Below are 19,268 nucleotides of genomic sequence, written 5' to 3' on the forward strand. Positions count from 1 at the left end.
GAGAACTTGCAAAAATTGTCCCATCTGATTGCAAACTCCACATTGGGTTTTGCAGAACAGTTCTGTGAGCAGGAGATTAAACTCCTACCTGTTCCTCCTCACTCACAGGCCCGTCCTGAAAAATCAGCATGGACGTGTGTCTCCTTCTGAGAGTACAAATGATACGTTGGAGTCCTTGGGCTGATTCCACTGTATTCGCACTGTAGATGATGCCAGTGGCTACAAACACTGTCCCTGTGTCTTATTCATGAGAACTGGTTCTCTGTCAGATAGAGTGGATGGATCAGCCCGCCCCGAGCCTCCCTATAAGACTCCAAGCACAGGAATTGCAGTACTGCTTGTCATGTGGTGTGCTTGATTTCCAAATCCTCAATTTCCTGTCTTTGGGAGACCTGCTTTGCAGCAAAAGAAAGCTGCACCGTTCAGGGTGGCAGGGATGAGGGCAGGCTTTGCGACCTTGTTTTGTGGAAGTGTCTTCAGCATGATCTTAAAGAGTTTCATGAATCCAAGAACGGAGGAGAAGCTCGTGGCGGGGCAGCACTTGCACAGATTCGTCGCATTTCTCGAACTCGTCTCCCCCATAATTTAGCAACCCAGCAGGCGATGCTGTTAGTTTCTGGAGAAGGGGAAGCAAAAAACAACAACAACAACAACAACAACTTAACAGGGAAAACGACTGAGAAATGTTCTCTCCACTGCAGAGACACAGCTGCAAACAATTAGCTCTATCTACCATCTGTACATCGCTTCTTCATGTTGAGGGACAGAGTCACATGGACGCCTGGCTCTCTAGGCCCGTCCTTCAATTTTCAGCTGTCATTCAATAGAAAATAAAATAAATCTGCTGCACCCTTGTCATTTGTGAAGATACAAGGGAAAGCATGCAGATTTATTCCGCTCAGTTACTCAACAGAGGGTAAACATGTCCCCACCTTCCAGGGCAGGTGTGTAGGGAGGAAGCCAGCGCTGGGCTAAGCGGCTCAAAATGGAGCCGTGTAGCACTGGCCGGGAATCGGCTTGGAAATGGGGTGTACGGCCCAGGTTGCGAGCAAAACTTCGCCCTCTGTGTCTGCCGTGTAACACGGGGCGTGGCTGGGGGGGCAAGCTGTGGCCCGGGTTCTTTGAACCCGTTCATGCAATGGAGGCTCCGCCTTGTTCCAGGGTCTTGGCTAAAGTGCAGAGGTACTGGGATCACTGCCAACTATTTAGGAACATAGGCAGCTGCCATATACTGAGTCAGAAGACCATTGGTCCATCTAGCTCAGTACTATCTACCCACACTGACAGCAGCTTCTCCAAAGTTGCAGGCAGGAATCTCTCTGAGCCCTACCTTGGAGATGCCAGGGCTGGAACTTGGGACATGCTTTTCTCAGAGCAGCTCCATCACCTAAGGGGAATTTCTTACAGTGCTCACATGTAGTCTCCTGTTCAAATGCAACCAGGGTGGACCCTGTTTAGCAAAGGGGACAACTCATGCTTGCTACCACAAGACCAGCTCTGAAAAGGCACTGCCTTTTACACTGTATGATGTTAACAGCGTTAACCATATATTTATATACTGCATTTCCATTAAAAATGTTCTCAAAGTGATTTAAACAGAATAAATAATAATAATAATAATAATAATAATAATAATAATAATAATAGATACCTTACTACTACTGTGATGACGACGACTGTTATATACTGTACCACTTTTCAACAAAAGTGCACAAAGCAGTTTACACAGAATAATAAATAAGATTGTTCCTGTTCCAAAAGGGTTCAGAGTCTAAAAGAAAATATAAGGCAGACACCAGGAACAACCACTAGAGAGATGCGGTGCTGGCGTGGGATATGGATGGTTTATTTATTTATTTAAGCATATTTTTATAACGCCCACTACTGAAGTCTCTAGGCAGCTTACAACAATAAAACAAACCGAGAAATTTTAAAACAATAAAAACATAGAAAATGAAAAGAGCTGCTCATAAAAACAACTAGATAGCTAAAAAGCTTGGCTGAAGAGATGTGGCTTTAGTTGTTTCCTAACAGCCAACAGGGATGGAGCAGCTCTGATCTCAGCAGGAAGTCCATTCCACAGCTCTGGGGCAACGACAGAGAAGGCACGCCTCTGAGTTGCCACCAGACGAGCCGGTGGTACCCTCAGACGAATCTCCCCTGATTATCTCAACAGGCAGCAGGGTTCATAATGAAGAAGGTGTTCTCTTAACTACCCTGGGCCCAAGCCATTAAAGGCTTTATAAGTAATAACCAGCACTTTGTATTTTGCCAGGAAACTTATTGGTAGCCAGTGTAGTTTTTTTAAAACCGGAGTAATATGGTCTCTTCAGGATGTGTCGGAGACCAATCTGGCAGCAGCATTCTGCACCAATTGCAGTTTCTGGACTATGTACAAAGGCAGCCCCATGTAGAGTGCATTGCAGTAGTCAGGCCTGGAGGTGACCAGCATGTGCACCACTATCTTAAGGTCACTTACTTCCAGGAAAGGGCTCTTCCCCTGCTAAATAAAAGACAACTGGCATTTCAACGACCCAATTTCCGAATCAAATATTTGTGTTATGTATCTGGCTAGACAAATGAACTGACTGACTGAAATTCTGGTAACAAAATCTGTCCATCGTGACTATTCCTATTGAGCTTCCTTGTCTGCCTTCTCTAGGATTATGGTGCCAGGATGATCCATGAATAAGAAAATAAATTACCAAAGTGTCCGGCAGGCCCTCATCTGGGCAGCAGGAATACTGGCAGATGCGGCAGGTTTTCCAGGCAAGCAAAGGGAGGACCAGAACAGCCACCACGAAGGCAACGAAGAAGAGTGGAGCGAAGGTCACCAAGATGGCTTTACCAACTGGAGGCAAGAGGGGCAGTTAGTTACTCAGAGAGCAAAGATCACAATGAGACCATCTGTACTATGTACATTGGTGTCACTGGGCTGCATTTTTTTCTGAAACGCAGCCCAATCGTGACACTGTCTTATATAGGAACATAGGAAGCTGCCATATACATATACAGATGGACCATTGGTCCATCTAGCTCAGTGTTGTCTACACAGACTGGCAGCGGCTTCTCCAGGATTGCAGGCAGGAATCTCTCTCAGTCCTATCCTGGAGATGCCAGGGAGGGAACCTAGACGTTCTTCCCAGAGTGGCTCCATCCCCTAAGTGCCCACATGCAGTCTCATGCAGTCTCACTGTGCTCACATGTGGTCTCCCATTCAAATGCAACGAGGGCAGACCATGCTTAGCTAAGGGGAGAAGTCACACTTGCTACCACAAGACCAGCTTGAGTCTTCCAGCTTGGAAGAATAACACAAAGTGACAGGAACAGCCACCTTGTGGAAACTATACTGGTCGAAGTCTGGTCAGTGTAGGGCAGGCCTGCTCAACTTTGGCCACCCCAGCTATTTTTGGACGACAACTCCCAAAATTCCCAGCCACAGTGACCAATAACCAGGGATTATGCGAGTTATAGGCCAACATCTACAGGAAGGCCGAAGTTGAGCAGCCCTGGTATAGGCTGATTGGGACCTCCATTATACTGCCTTCAATTCTGTGCTGAAATAAGAGGATGATATAAATCTAACAAATAAATACATAATTTTAAAAAAGGTAGGGCAGGGTTTTTTAACCTTGGGCCCCCAGATGTTGTTGGACTACAACTCCCAGAATCCTCAGCTGCAATGGCTTTTGTTTGGGGATTATGGGAGTTGTAGTCCAACAACATCTGGGGGCCCAAGGTTACGAAACCCTGAAGTAGGGCACAGTGTCCCTGGAAGACCAAGACATACATTTCAGAAATGATGGGAATTCTCTATTAAATACATATTTTATTGAATTTATTATATTACAGTCACAAAAATTTTAAACAAAGAGACCGAGCATAATACTTTCTTTGACTAATATAGCCACTATCTAGCAGTATTTTTCAGTTGTTGTGCCCAAGCTTTAGAACAGCTTCTCAGGGGAAGGTATGGCTGGTCCAAACACTTTCCCAGATGTGTTTTAACCTTTGTTAACGTTACACTGCTGCTGTTTGGTTTTGCAGTACTTTGTATGCAGGGTCAGTGTAACCTTGATCTGAAGGGTTACTTCTCAGTTGTGCCCATGAGTTTTCTTCCCCGCAACTAATAGCAGTTTCAGGGGTGAGGAATAAGTAAGGGAGCAAAGGATTACTCCACCTTCCACCTATCTGTTGGGAATTCTCTCTGGTAAGGGAAACCCTTTTTCATTATAGCAGAGTGCACAGAGGCACAACACAGCGGAATTTGGTTAGGCATGGGTGTATGCTGAGAGCAAAATAACTTTGAGCCAGTTCATAGTTTCAAATCAATATAAGGAGTATTTATTAGAGAACTCCATTCTAGATAGGAAAGTGAAGAGATAGGATCTCTAATCTATCTATCTATCTGGATGCAGATGGATTCTGCATCTCTGCACACATGGTGCAGGGAGAGAGGAACTTGCATGTTGCAAGGGAGAAGGAAGGGAAGAGAAGGGGAAGAGGAAGTGGCAGAAAGGAGTCAGACCGAGTCAGACCATTGGTCTATCTACTGTAGCTCAGTATTGTCTACACAGACTGGCAGCGGCTCTCCAAGGTCTCAAGTGAATGCTGAATGTGACTGCCCTCCCCCTGCAAAGGAGAAGCACACCTGGAAAGGGAAGTGCCTATGCCGTTCTCACCTGTGGCCCTGACGCATTGCACCCGGCTGAAATTGCTGCTTCGATTGATGGCCTCCACGTAGGTCTGTGCTTTGACACAATATTCAGCTCCAGCTTCCATGGTTTCCAGATGTACGCTGCTGCTGCTGTCTCTCACCACTTTGCGATACACCTAGTTTCATGGGATTCAGGGTGAAAAAGGGATTCCAAAGTGAAAAGCCGCCCAGAGCAGCAAGTGTCAACCACCCAGAGGTGCAAGTTTTGGGCGGTATGCAAATATGTTAAATGAAAATAAAACAAAATAGGAGATGATGGGAGTTACAGCCCAACAGCTGGCAGGCCAATGTTATGCGTCCCGGATCTATGTGGACTGACAGCAGCTCCACAAAGTTTCAGGCAGGGGTCTTTCCCAGACAGAACTGGAGATGCCAGGGATTGAACCTGCACACAAAACAGGTGCTCTGCCCAAGTGTTTTGGACCCTTCCCAACTCACCTCATGTTCCTGGCCCTTCTTCCAGTAGGATATCCGGAACTCAAAAGCTGGTCCAAGATGTTCTAGCTCCACCAGCAAATGGTACCCATCGGCTGTGACAGTCAGCATGGGTGGAATGAGGGATGCTGTGAAGAACAGAAGCATGTGAACATACATGAATGAACACAAATCTCACTCTCCTGCCCTGATAGAGGGATTCTTCTCCTGTGCAAAGACTGCCCAGGGAACCTCCAACACTTACCTATGGCACATCCAGATGGTAGTGTGGGAAAGTGTCAGATGGGCATCTAACAATGCAGGCCTTACATGCCTGCATTAATTCTTCCTTCTTTATGGACACTGCTTAGCATTTTCCTTCGGGGGCAAATAGCAGCTTTTTGAATTTACATGAAAACAGCATGGGGAAAGAGCGTTAAAGCCCCCTCCCCAATGCTATCGTCTCACTGCTTTGCGTCTGCTCTCATGGCTTCCCATCTTGTTTTGATCCTTCACTTCCTGTCTTCCAGTCACTCTCGTTTCTCTGTTTCTGCTTTCGGTCTTTTAGTCCATGGCTTCCCAACTTTGGCCCTCCAGCTGTTTCTGGAGCACGTCCCATAATCCTCAGTCATAATGGCCAATCGTCAGGGATTATGGGAATTGTAGGCCAACCTCTGCAGGAGGGCCAAAGTTGTGCAGCCTTCTTTTAGCTGCTTTTCGTAAGCTGGAATTCTGACTTTCAGCTCAGCCTGATGGACATTTCCATCTCCTCTCCTGCAGGTTACCCAGTTTCTCCCTTTAGAACTGTTCCCACTGCAGCCCTGTCCTTTTTTTTTTTTTTTTTTTTTTTGAGCAGATGCTGATCTGCCTTCTTGGTCCACTGAGAGTTAGACTGACATGCACATCTGGCTCATGTGATCCAGACACACCAAAGCTTCAGCCCTGCGCTATGGATGAGAGTCCAGAAGGTGTTGAGGCAAATTGCAGCACCACAGACAGGAAAACAGGTGATGTGCCTGCCATTACTCTGGACATCTCCCATTTGATGTTAAGAACATAGGAAGCTGCCATATACTGAGTCAGACCATTGGTCCATCTAGCTCAGTAGCGTCTACACAGACTGACAGCGGCTTCTCCAAGCAGGAGCGTAGCAAGGTTGGAGTGGGCCACAATATAACATCATCCTAAATTATTTTTTAAAAGGTTTTGTAAATTGTGGACGATGCAAGTCATTTAATGGTACTAGAAAAAGACATACTGTTCTGGTAGCTCCAGGACTTAATACTCACATCAGTTTCGGAGGATGAATACAACTGAAGGAAGACTGGGCAGGTGTGTGGCTGGGGGAGTCAGTCATGTGACTTGCCTCGGGGGGGGGACCCAAGGCAGTGGGCTCCCAGACAACTGTCTCCCCTTGCCCTATTATAGTTATGCCCCTGTCTCCAAGGTTGCAGGCAGGAGTCTCTCTCAGCCCTATCTTGGAGATGCTGCCAGAGAGGGGACTTGGAACCTTTTGCATGCAAACATGCATGCAGATGCTCTTTCCTGAGCGGCCCCATCCCTTAAGGGGGATATCTTACAGTGCTCACACATGTTGTCTTCCATTCAAAAGTAAACCAGGCCAAACCCTGCTTAGCAAAGGGGACAAGTCATGCCTGCTACCACCAGACTAGCTCTCTGCTGAACTGAATGTACTCAATTGAAAGGTGAGGAGCCCCACAGCCTGGGCCCCATCTCTGGGGCACCGTCCTGCCTTTGTCCTCTATTTTCTTCTGATCGGTTCTTGTTTTTCTAGTAGGAGCTCCTTGGGGCTAAGGCGGAGTGGAAACTGGATTCCACTACCAGCCAGGCATTTAGCAATCCTGCACAGACTTGAAATGCCTCTTGAATTGCAAAGATGGCAATTCTGCCTGCAGGCTACATCGGCAGTAAGAGTACCAGCAGGAGCTGAGGGGAGGACAGACCAGCTCTGTCTAAACTCGAAGGGAGTTTATACCATCCCAAATGTGATGCAGGGAAATTGGTCCACAGATACAATGGCAGAAGGGGTACATACTTGGATGGCGAGATGCCATGAAAGCCAGATACTTGTCTCTTGTCCTGCGAGAGCAATCTGTGCTACCAATGAATTGCTGACATGCTATTTTCATAACGTGAAAAATACAGATTTTCCTACAGCCCACAAAGCACATGAGCTTGGGGAGGAAGGGTGATTTTATGGTGATTGATTGATTAAGTGCCGTCAAGTTGGTGTCGCCTCTTAGTGACCACATAGATGGAACATAGGAAGCTGCCATATACTGAGTCAGACCTTAGGTCCATCTCGTTCAGTATTGTCTACACGGACTGGCAGCGGCTTCTCCAAGGTTGCAGGCAGGAGTCTCTCTCAGCCTTATCTTGGAGAAGTCAGGGAAAGAACTTGGAGCCTAGATGCTCTTCCCAGAGCGGCTCCATCCCCTAAGGGGAATATCTTACAGTGCTCACACTTCTAGTCTTCCTTTCGTATGCAACCAGGGTGGATCCTGCTTAGCTTAAGGGGACAAGTCATCGTTGCTACCACAAGACCAGCTCTCTTCCCATGGATTCTCTCCAGAATGATCTATCTTCAACTTGGCCTTTAAGGTCTCTCAGTAGTGCATTAGTTGCTGTTGTAATCAAGTCCATCCACCTTGCTGCTGGTCGTCCTCTTCAACTTTTCCCAGCATTATGGACTTCTCAAGAGAGCTGTGTTTTTGCATAGGAGGGACCTCAAGACCCTCCTGTTCTCTCAGGCTTTTAATTAGAATTAATTTAAATAATTTTAATATATATTTTTTAAAAACTTGTTTTAATAATTTTATGCTATTTTTATTGTCATGTATTCTAATTTGTGACTTTTAAATATTTTAAATTTTGGTTTAAAGAGATATACATATCAGGCAGTATAAAAATATGATAGATAGATAGATAGATAGATAGATAGATAGATAGATAGATAGATAGATAGATAGATAGATAGATCGATAGAATAAAAATAAAATAAAATAAAATAAAATAAAATGATGTGTCCAAAGTATGATAGTTTGCGCCTGGTCATTTGTGCCTCGAGTGAAAATTCTGGCTTTGATTTTGTGGCCGTGAGCATGAATTGCGAGCTGGCTCAAGAGGCCTAACATGAAGCTGGGAGGGGCAGCCTACCTAAAAACCCCAACTCGTGGCCACATATGACATGCTTCCAGTCACAGCTTTAGCACTTCAGTGAGAAGTGGACCCAATGATCGGCTCATTCGGAGTCCAAAGTGTGAGGTTTTCACCACAGAAGCGAGCGGCGCGCAAATGAATGGACTTACTTGTGACACGATTGAAGAAGCCACCAAGCGTGGCCCAGCACGAGGCTTGCGTGCCAAGGGCTGCCCTCACACGAAGACTGTACGGCACGGTGGCAGAAATGTCTTCTGTGATGTCGCACTGAGTATTGGTGATGCCTGAACACTCTTCAATGAGGATCCAGCTGTCGTTGGCATAGTCTCTCTCGTATGCTCTGAGGAAAACAGGGAGAAACATGAAGAAACAACACCCAATAGTCTTGTCTTCTGAGAATGCTGATCCTCAGGCCTTTTTGGCTGGGAAAACCAATGTTCAGTGCCTAAGACACACACCTCATGCAGGGGTGCCTGCTTTCACTTTGCAGTTGTGTGGGGATTGTTGTACCTCAGGCTCAGAGAAAACTGCCTTATGGCTCTGATAACATGCTTTCCCACGTGTGTGATAAAGGTCCGCCAAGGAAAAGGAAAGAGAGGTGCAAAAAATTCGACCAAACTGATCCGAATTTGAATTGATTGGACTCGAACCTGCTTGCACAGAGGGGATTTGTTTGAATCTATTTGGATTCAGGTAAATTTGAATGAATTCAAATCTAATTTGAGTGATTTCGATTTGAGCTCAGGCGAATTTGAATCAATTCGAATGAATCCCATTCTGTGCAAGCAGATTCGAGTCAAATCAATTTGAATTCAAATTGATTCGGTTGAATGTTTCATACATCCCTAGAAAGGGAGCACTTCTTAACCCTGCATGGGTAGGTTTGCACCATTCCTTCCAGATTTGCCTTGTTCCTTCCTATATCTCTTGTTTTATTTCAGTAACCACGCACACTAGTCTTCATAGAATATATTATCCCATAAGCTTGTTGTTCTGAAGCCTGTGAGACCTGCAACATTTGGGTGCCTGGAATTAAATCCAAATGGCAGCTTCCACTGCAGTAAACATAAAATATATGATATAACTGACTATTTATACAAGGGCCACACTGAATTAAACCAAATTCATCATCCTGTTTCTCACAGTGGTCAGCCAGATGCCTCCGAGAGTGGCCAATAGCCAGGGATTATGGGAGTTGTAGGCCAGCAACTGCAGGAGGGCCGAAGTTGAGCAGCCCTGATCTACACAAACTGTCAGCAGCTCATTGTCAAATGAATTGTCTCATTTTCTAAGCAGGGTCTGCCCTGGTTTGCATTTGAATGAGAGACTACCTGTGAGCACTGCAAGATATTCCCCTTACAGATAGGGCCACTCTGCAGAAGGTTGCAAATTCCCTCCCTGGCATCTCCAAGGTAGGACTGATAGAATCCTGCCTGCAACCTTGGGGAAGCCACTGCCAGTCTGTGCAGACAATACTAAGCTATATGGACCAATGGTCTGACTCCGTAGATGGCAGCTCCCTATGTCTCTGTGTTGGAAGAGGGCTCTACTCTATATCATGTCTAGCATGTCAGTTACTCTACCCTGTACCAGGGCTTGTCTGAATTAGCCAGCACTCAAGACGGGAGAGAAACTTTGCAGGAAAAGTTACCCTTGAAACTCGACTGAATATTTCACAGCTTCTCCAGGCACAATCACTGGGTTCCATACCAGAAAGTGTTTCATATTGGTCGACAGGATCGTGATGTTCTGAGGGGGTGGCAGCAAGACACCTTCACATAGGAATCACCCAGCAACATCAGAGAGAGAAAGCCAGAATTAGCTCTATGAGTTATTATGGAGAAGTTCAGGTTTCCTTCCACCTTTTCCAAGTGAACCAAACTGTCGTAATGTCACTTACCATATTTACCCAAATAGAAGACTGCTCTGAATTTAAGATGCCCCCCCCCCTTAAAAATACAGGTTAAATACATTTCATACCTGTATTTACCCCAAAGTAAGAGTACTCTGAATTTAAGTGGACTCCCAATTTCTAAAATCAAAGAACTTTGAAAAAGCAAAAGTAAGGTTATCAAGAAAGGAGATAAGATTAGTCCGGCATGACCTGTTCCTGACAAACCTGGAGGGAATGTGTTGACATTCCACAGGGCCCTTCATAGTACCCAAAGAATGCTTTATCTGATGACACTGAGAGGTCCTAAGGAAATGCAACTCTCCAGCAATGACACACCATATCCATGGAGTCCATTGGCCTCTCTCTGAAACTAGCCTCTATTTAATGCTTCACAGTACCTCCAAATGCCATGCCCTACACATTCCTGATGTGTTGGTTTAATTAGCATCTTATTATTTTCATTGAATATAGAAATACTTCAAAATAAATAAATAAATAAATAAATAAAAATATAAATATCGCTTGACTTTAGGCTGGTTTGAGGAACGCTCTGACTGGCCATCTCAGTCATTTTGGGGAGTAGCAGGTTGTGCCTGTCCACACATTCTGGGCACTTGATTGCATGGGGGGTTCAACCAACACGCCCCTCAGTGGTTGAAACAATACTTGAAAGTAATCGTACTATAAAGCAGTACATGCTCCTCCCCATGTGATTAACACTGGTTGTGCACAGAACCGGCAGAGGGCGGTCCAAAGGTGGGGGGGATACCTTTAAGGACTGGGGAGAGTGCACTCACCCACCCGCCCCGCCATGTTTCCCCTGCCAGCACTGCAGTTTAAAAGAGTCAAGTGGGGCGGCAGTGTACAGTGGTCCCTCGACTTACGAACTACTCGACATAAGTATTTTTCGAGTTACAAACGGCAGTTTTAGATCCGGTTTTAGATGCGGTTTTTTCGACTTACAAATTTTTAGATGGGGTTTCCTCGACTTACGAATTTTACATGCGGTTTCCTTGACTTGCCTGCCTGTTTACTGCCTGTTTATTCTTGAAAAGAAATGTTCCTGTGCAGTTTGCAAGCCTTACTGGGGGTCTGGGTCTTTTTTCTAGGCTCCGGAACACATTAATCCGTTCCCAATGCATTCCTATGGGAAACCGCTTTTCGACTTACGAACTTTTCGACTTACAAATGTGCATTCGGAACGGATTAATTTCGTAAGTAGAGGGACCACTGTACCTTCCTGCTGCCCCGTTGCCTCCTTGGACCGGAAGTACTTGTCACGGGGATACACGTTGGGCATGCGTGCATGCATGTTGTGCTCACTCGTACATCATGCACATCCGGTCAAAGGAGGCCACGGGGCAACAAGGAGGTATGCTGCCGCCCCGCCGGACTCTTTTAAATTGCAGCGCCCGTGAGGGAAACATGGCGAGTGGGGGGGGGGTGAGTGCACCCTCGCCAGGCCTTAAAGGTATCCTCCCCGCCTTCGAACCGGTCGAACCGCAGGTCTTTCAAACCTGTTCGGAGGCCCCTAAATGGGCCTCTGAACAGGTTCGTGCACATCCCTACTGGCTGGTCAGAGTAGGAACATAGGAACCTGCCTTAACTGAGTCAGACCATTGGCCCATCTAGTTCAGTATTGTCTACACAGACTGGCAGCGGCTTCTCTAAGTTTGCAGGCAGGAATCTTTCTCAGCCCTATCTTGGAGATGCCAGGGAGGGAACTTGGAACATTCTGCATGAAAGCATGCAGATGCTCTTCCCAGAGTGGCCCCATTCCCCTAAGGGGAATATCTTATAGTGCTCACACATGTAGTCTCCCATTCAAATGCAAACCAGGGCAGACCTTGCTTAGCAAAGGGAGCAATCCATGCTTGCTACCACAAGACCAGCTCTCCTCCCCTATTGACTGAACCACCTTATGCATTCCTCTCTTGGCGTTCCACAGTTGGTGAAACTCATTTCTTCCTAAACTTTCATGTGAAGTTTCTCCCAAAAAGCTTATTTCCCTTGATGGCATTCCCATATTGTCTCTCTTTGCTTTTCTCAGTCCTTGGATTTCTGCAATATTTGCGGTTTTTGATGCTAGTGGATTACAAAAATCTGAATAAACATAGTGTTTTTCTTCCTTCTCTGATCCATAGTTATTCCATTCCAATTCCTTCCCTAATGTTAAAGGCGTGTGAAGTTCCCCTCTGCTTCCCTTCTTAACTGCTGTCTCTCCTGCACCAAAGCTATTCCCTCTCCACTGTGTTTATTATATGGGGAAAGAATATCTCAGCAGTCACAGATGATCCTTACCACTACTGCTATTTTAGGAGTGACCTGCTTTTCTCTTTCCCATCTTAAAGCAGCCATATTTTGTAAGTCACCTCAGAGCTTTCTCTCTGTCTGTTTGGTGGGTTGTGCTAGATTTTCCTGATTCAGAGACATATCAGAAACGGAACCATTAGTTCTACCAAAGGGCCTTATAATAATATTATTTATTTATTTATTTATTTACACAGTCAGACAGGTGTTATTGACTGGTTTGTTTTATCCAGACATCGAGTCCTTCCCAAGGACCTGGGATGGCTGGATTTTATTGTCAATGTTGTTGCTGTTGTTATAGATATCGTCGCAGAATATAGGCTGTTCCCAGTAAAGCTGCTTTTTGTAGTTGGCTGATGGTGATTACCGTGGCCCCTATGGTGTTGAGGTGCTCTTCAAGTTGTTTTGGGATTGCACCTAGGGCGCTAATTACCACTGGGATGATTTGGGTCTTCATATGCCACAGCCTTTCAATTTCAATTTGTAGATCTTTGTATTCTGTGATTTTTTTCTATTTCTTTTTCTTCAATTCTGCTATCCCCTGGTATTGCTATGTCGATTATTTTAACCTTTTTCTTTCTTCTCGACTACAGTTATATCTGGTGAATTGTGTGGCAGATGTTTGTCTGTTTGTAGTCGGAAGTCCCATAATATTTTTGCATCTTCATTTTCTACAACCTTTTCAATTTTATGGTCCCATCAATGTATTATTATTATTTATTTATTTACACAGTCAGACAGGTGTTATTGACTGGTTTGTTTTATCCAGACATCGAGTCCTTCCCAAGGACCTGGGATGGCTGAATTTTATTGTCAATGTTGTTGCTGTTGTTATAAGTATCGTCGCAGAATATAGGCTGTTCCCAGTAAAGTTGCTTTTTCTAATTGGCTGATAGTGATTTCTGTGGCCCCTATGGTGTTGGGGTGCTCTTCAAGGTCTTTTGGAACTGCACCCAGGGTGCCAATTACCACTGGGATTATTTTGGTCTTTTTCTGCCACAGCCTTTCAATTATTGTTATTATTATTACATTTCTATCCCACTCTTCCTCCAAGGAGCCCAGAGCAGTGTACTACATACTTGAGTTTCTCTTTCACAACAACCCTGTGAAGTAGGTTCGGCTGAGAGAGAAGTGACTGGCCCAGAGTCACTCAGCTAGTTTCATGGCTGAATGGGGATTTGAAGTTGGGTCTCCCTGGTCCTTGTCTGGCACTCTAACCACTACTCCTGAGTGGAACACTGGATTTCTGATTTATTACTTTTGGCAGCTCATGAAAGAATTGCTTATTTTAAGCAGGGAGCTCATGACAGGTTTCAGGCAATTTGGATATTTTCGTAGGAAGTGGAGTTGGATGATACTGTTACCAGAGGGTTTCAGGTTTTTTAAAAAGGTTTTTATGGGGCATTGGGGTTGGAAAGTGATGCATATTTGTATATTTGATAAAAGAGGAAGGGGGAAAAGAATTGCCATGCGGCAAAATGAAATAGTGTTGTCATTATCATTTGTGATGTCTTTTTTTGCAAAGTTTATTGTCCTCTCTGCCAAATTATTAATAATGGCTGACACGAAGAAAACCATGTAGCCCAGTGAAATTAAAAGTATTAAGTCTTGCCTAAGTTGTCCTTTTAATCTCAAAGGACAAGTATTGCCTGACTTAATTTCAGTGGGATTACTCTGAGTAATTTTCCTCATGCCAGTCAATATCTTAAAAAATCAAACTGTTCCTACAACTTCCAGATAACATAGACATGGCTGTCTTTTTAGGTTGTTTTGATGACAAATCTTCACATAGAACTTAATTTAATTAACATCTTCTAGACTTTATATTATCCCCAAACATTTGACAGATGAAAAGGGTGACATGCTTTTATTGATATGTATTTTCCACTTTTCTCTTCCATCATAGAAATGAAGACAGCAGACATGGGATTCCCAAGTAGACTCCCATCTAAGGACTAACCAGATCTAGAACTGCTTAGTTTCAACAAGGTGGCTGTATCATATGCTCTCAAGCCCAGGAACCAGATTTTTACACAAAGATCACTTGGATTCCAAACCTATGCATGCTTGCTTGAGGGTATGCCTTACTGAACACAGTGAACTGAATAACATTGCATAGGATTGCACTGTTACTGTGATTTCTCTTCCCCCATTATATAATATGAACGTCTCTTCTATGCATGCTGAATGATCCATTAATTTACTCTGCAATAAATAGCCTGTCTTACAGTAATTTAAAAACATATCCATATTTACCCAAACTGAAGATGACTCTGAATTTAAGTCAACCCCCTTAAAAAGTAGAGGGTAAATAGAGGTTAAACCCGCTGACTAATGAATAATCTACTATGTGGTTATATATTCATTAAAAACCATATTGTTGCTATTGTAACGAGTGTGATATTATGTTGCTTCATGTTTCTGTACTGGTCAAAGACTGTAATAAAGTTTATCTATCTAGGTCAAACCTGCATATACTTGAAAGGAACAAGACTCTGAATTTAAGATGAACTGATTTCTAATCAACCGTGAAGAACCTTGGGAGCTCCCACAGCAAACCCTAATATGTTAAAAAAGTCCTTTTGAACTTGCCTCCCCAAAGGCAAAATGGGAATATTGATTTCCCTGAGACAGTGTCAGAAAATACCCGGGATTGTCCCTGTAAGTAGAGACAACTGGAATGTATGAAACTTATTTGCAGTTCAAGTAGCTCTTAAGGAGTTCAGCTCTAAAAGGCTAGACAGGACATGACCTGGAATTCCCCAGAATCTTCCCACACACTCCCCCTTATAATTCTGAACTGAGATCATACAGTTATAACCACTTACCTGAGACCAAAAGTGGCATAAAAGAACAGAAGAAAAAGGAACGGAAGCAAAGGGCCATTGCACTGCAAATCAGGATGCTTTCCCAGATAGAGCTGGTCCACACATTTTCTTCTCCTGGGCCAGAAGCCACTCCATACTCTCAGAGCTGAGTAGCAATGTGGGTAATCACTGCAGGATCCCTTTCATGCTCGGTATGGAGCATAAGCTGCCCCTGTAGTTTCTTGAACATTGCTACTGCCGGATCCTGCCCCCACATTCAGTTGCATTGCTCAGGAGGGCGTGGCCACAGGACACTTAGATTCAAGGATAGGTTCAGGTAATTTCATTTGGGTATTCTCCAAGCGGTTGTGTAACTGACCTAGAACAAACTGCTAGAGAGGTTGGTTGTGTGGTGGCGCAATCAGCTACTCTGAGGAAAGCTGAGTTGTAGCGACTGGGTATTTTCCAAATCCTGGAGATGGAGGTTGTTTCCCAAAGACTTTAGAAACTCCAACCATTTTTTAGAACTGTTCAGGAAAAACTAAGGTCTATCTCCATTAAATAAATAAAAAAAAGAACTGATAGGCAATCCCTTGGTCTAAAAGGAGGCCAGTCTACGCTCATCTTACATTCTTTCCTTCCTGTGTAATCCTTCGTTTGCTGCATCATCATCATCATCATCATGGGAACCTATGAACACAGGAAGCTGCCTGATAGCAAGTCAGACCATTGGTCCATCTAGCTCATCACACCAGGGCTGCACAACTTTGGCCCTCCAGCTGTTGTTGAATTGCAACTCCCATCATCCCTGACTATTGGCCACTGTAGCTGGGGATGATGAGGGATGAAATTGTGCAGCCCTAGTCTACACTGACTGGTAGAGGCTCTCCAAGGTTTTAGGCAGTAGTCTTTCTCTGCCCTACCTGGAGATGCTGCCAGGGATCAATTGAACCCTGGCATCTAAGGTAAGCAGATGCTCTATCATTGAGCTATAGCCCTATTCTCGTTATGGGAGTGGGGCGGGGAGAGAGAGTGAAGCTAGAGTACTGTGTATGGTTGTGGCTACACCATCTCAAAAAGGATATTGTAGTGCCGGAAAATATTCAGGACGGATACAAAAAAAAAATTACAATCTAAAACTATTAAAACATTAACACGCTTAAAACAATTTAAATTTAAAATACGAATAAACACTCTAAAACCTAAAGTTTTAAAAACTATGAACTAAACGCCTGGCTAAACAGGAATGTTTTCTAGGGTTTTTTGGGGTTGTTTTTTTTTAAACCATTCAGAGAAGGGGAAACTCGGATTTCATTAGGAAGCGCGTTGCAGAGTCTTGGGGCAACTCTAGAAAAGGCCGGGTTCTGAGTCGCCACCAACTGAGCCAGTGGCAACTACAACCAGATCTCCCCAGATGATCTTAACAGGCGGCAGGGTTGATGAAGAAGAAGGTGTTCTCTTAAATACCTCGGACCCAAGCCATTCAGAGCCTTATAGGTAATAACCAGCACTTTGTATATCACCCGGAAACTTATTGGCAGCCAGTGTCGTTCTTTTAGAATAGGTGTAATAATGTTATCCCTTCGGGCAACCCAAGAGACCAACCTGGCTGCTGCATTCTGTACAAACTGCAGTTTCCAGACTACATACAAAGGCAGCCCAATGTAGAGCGCATTGCAGTTGTCCAGTCTGGATGTTACCAGCATATGCAGCTAAAACACCCTTCAGAAGGTGACTGGCTCGGAGTGGAGACACACTGTGGGTAAGGAGTTTGTTTCATCTGGCCTCCCCCCCCCCAGCCTTTTGGATGGGCGAGAGGGATTTGGCAACAACTCTGGCATACTTCTCCCTTTTGCAGGCTGCTATTTGCTGTTAGTTCACTTTCATTGTGCTGTAATTTCTTGCACCTGGACGGGCTGGCTTGATCGGTGGTGGGTGAGACTGACACCAGGCCCCAGGGGCGTAGAAAGGTTGGAGTGGGCCCAGAGACAAGATTTTAAAATGGGCCCCTCGCTGATATACACACACAAACACACTTCACAGCATATAGTGCACTCACACTCACATCCCCATTATGAATACAGTGAATATCTAGTTCACATTGAATCTAGGTTTTTTTTTTTACTCTCTGCTACTGCCGATCTCCAAGAGACTCAACATAATTCATAGGGGGTGCAACACGGGTGGGCGGGGAGTCATGTGACATGCCTCTGGGGGGCCCCTCGAGGCAGTTTGTTTTCCCTCATCCAGCCCATTACTGCTTCCAGGCAGGCATTTAGGGAAGTTAGGCCATTTCCTGATGAACTTGACATAGAAAAATAGATTTGGCTATCATCAGCATATTGATAACACGCTGCACTAAATCCTCTGATGATCTCTTCCAGCGGTTTCATGTAGACGTTAGAAAGCTTTGGAGACAGTATGGCGCCTTGTGGAACTCCATACCGGAGCTCTTGTTTTGAAAAGCAACAGACTCCCAGTGACACCATCTGGAACCTACCTGAGAGGTAGGAGCGGAACCACAGCAAAGCAGTGCCTCCCACTTCCAACCCCTTCAGGCACCCCAGAAGGATACCATGGTTGACAGTATCGAAAGCCGCCAAGAGATCCAAAAGGTCAAAAGAGGGTTTTTTTTAAGATTGTGAGAAGAGCTGGTCTTGTGGTAGAAAGCATGATTTGTCCCCTTAGCTAAGCAGGGTCCACGCTGGTTGCATATGCATGGGAGATTAGATGTGCGAGCACTGTAAGATATTCTGCTTAGGGGCTGGAGCCACTCTGGGAATTGCATATAGGTTCCAAGTTCCCTCCCTGGCATCTGCAAGATAGGGCTGAGAGAGATTCTTGCCTGCAGCCTTGGAGAAGACACTGCCAGTCTGAGTAGACAGTACTGAGCTAGATGGACCAAGGGTCTGACTTGGTTATATGGCAGTTTCCTATGTTCCGTTTTGGGTGTTGGGACAGGGGACCATTTTATCTTCTTATAGCTTTTGCTTTGAGAATTGATATTGTCAATAAGTGACATATAAAGGAATATCATATCATAGATTGACAGCAGCTTCAAACAGAGGATCCTTCTCAGCCCTACCCAGAGACGCCAGGGATTGAATCTGGGACCTTCTGCCTGCAATAATAAAATGCAATAAATTAACAATAATCATCACCCAAGAAGATTTATTATTATTATAATATTATTTATTTGATTTCTATACCACCCTTCCAAAAATGACTCAGGGCGGTTTACACAGAGAAATAATGTTGTACCTACATTCAGACAGAATACTTGAGGGATGAGAAGTGGGCTGGAAAACTAAAATTTACTCCAGGCTATCCCACTGGTACTATATCGGGCAGCAGCGTTATAGGAAGATGCGTCATCTCATACTGCGTGGGAGGAGGCAATGGTAAATCCCTCCTGTATTCTGCCAAAGAAAACCACAGGGCTCTTTTGGCACCAGGAGTCGAAGTTGACTTGACAGCACACTTTACTTTTATATAAAGGGGCAGGATGCTTTGGGATATACAGCTGAGTTATATATATGAGAATGTGAATCTGCATTTTATTTATTTTATTTTATTTAATTTATTTATTTTTGCATTTATATACCGCCTTTCATTAAAAATTTTGTTTTGATTGATTAAGCATTTTGTTTTGATTGATTAAGTACCATCAAGTAGGCATCAACTCTTAGTGACCACATAGATAGATTCTCTCCAGGATGATCAGTCTTCAACTTGGCCTTTAAGGTCGCTCAGTGGTGCATTCGTTGCTGTCGTAATCGAGTCAATCCACCTTGCTGCTGGTGGTCGTCCTCTTCTTCTCTTTCCTTCAACTTTTTCCAGCATTATGGACTTCTTGAGGGAGCTGGGTTTCCGCATAATGTGTTCAAAATATGATAGTTTGAGCCTGGTCATTCGTGCCTGCCTTGAGTGAAAATTCTGGATTGAT

The 19,268-nt window shown here is 44.5% G+C and overlaps 1 protein-coding gene across 1 annotated transcript; it reads right to left on the reverse strand.

Annotated features, from left to right (window-relative positions):
• Positions 1-487: 487 nt before the first annotated feature.
• IL20RB (interleukin 20 receptor subunit beta) lies at positions 488-10,072 on the reverse strand. Its single transcript, XM_053267566.1, has 6 exons — positions 9,963-10,072; positions 8,461-8,651; positions 5,156-5,280; positions 4,683-4,833; positions 2,706-2,851; positions 488-616 (listed from the first exon to the last, which is right to left on the reverse strand). The coding sequence occupies exons 1-6, from the start codon at positions 10,034-10,036 to the stop codon at positions 488-490; spliced, it is 816 nt and encodes a 271-aa protein (XP_053123541.1). The 5' UTR covers positions 10,037-10,072.
• Positions 10,073-19,268: the final 9,196 nt, after the last annotated feature.

This window comes from Hemicordylus capensis, chromosome 7 (genome assembly GCF_027244095.1).
Source record: "Hemicordylus capensis ecotype Gifberg chromosome 7, rHemCap1.1.pri, whole genome shotgun sequence".
NCBI classification, from domain to species: domain Eukaryota; kingdom Metazoa; phylum Chordata; class Lepidosauria; order Squamata; family Cordylidae; genus Hemicordylus; species Hemicordylus capensis.

Bases quoted from the DNA above. Each gene is read 5' to 3' on its own strand.
- IL20RB (XM_053267566.1), bottom strand. From the start codon at position 10,036: ATGAAACACTTTCTGGTATGGAACCCAGTGATTGTGCCTGGAGAAGCT. The intron at 5,281-8,460 runs GTAAGTCCATTC...TGTTCTTCACAG, and splicing joins CTTCTTCAATCGTGTCACAA to CATCCCTCATTCCACCCATG. The intron at 2,852-4,682 runs GTGAGAACGGCA...TCTTGCCTCCAG, and splicing joins GCAATGCGTCAGGGCCACAG to TTGGTAAAGCCATCTTGGTG.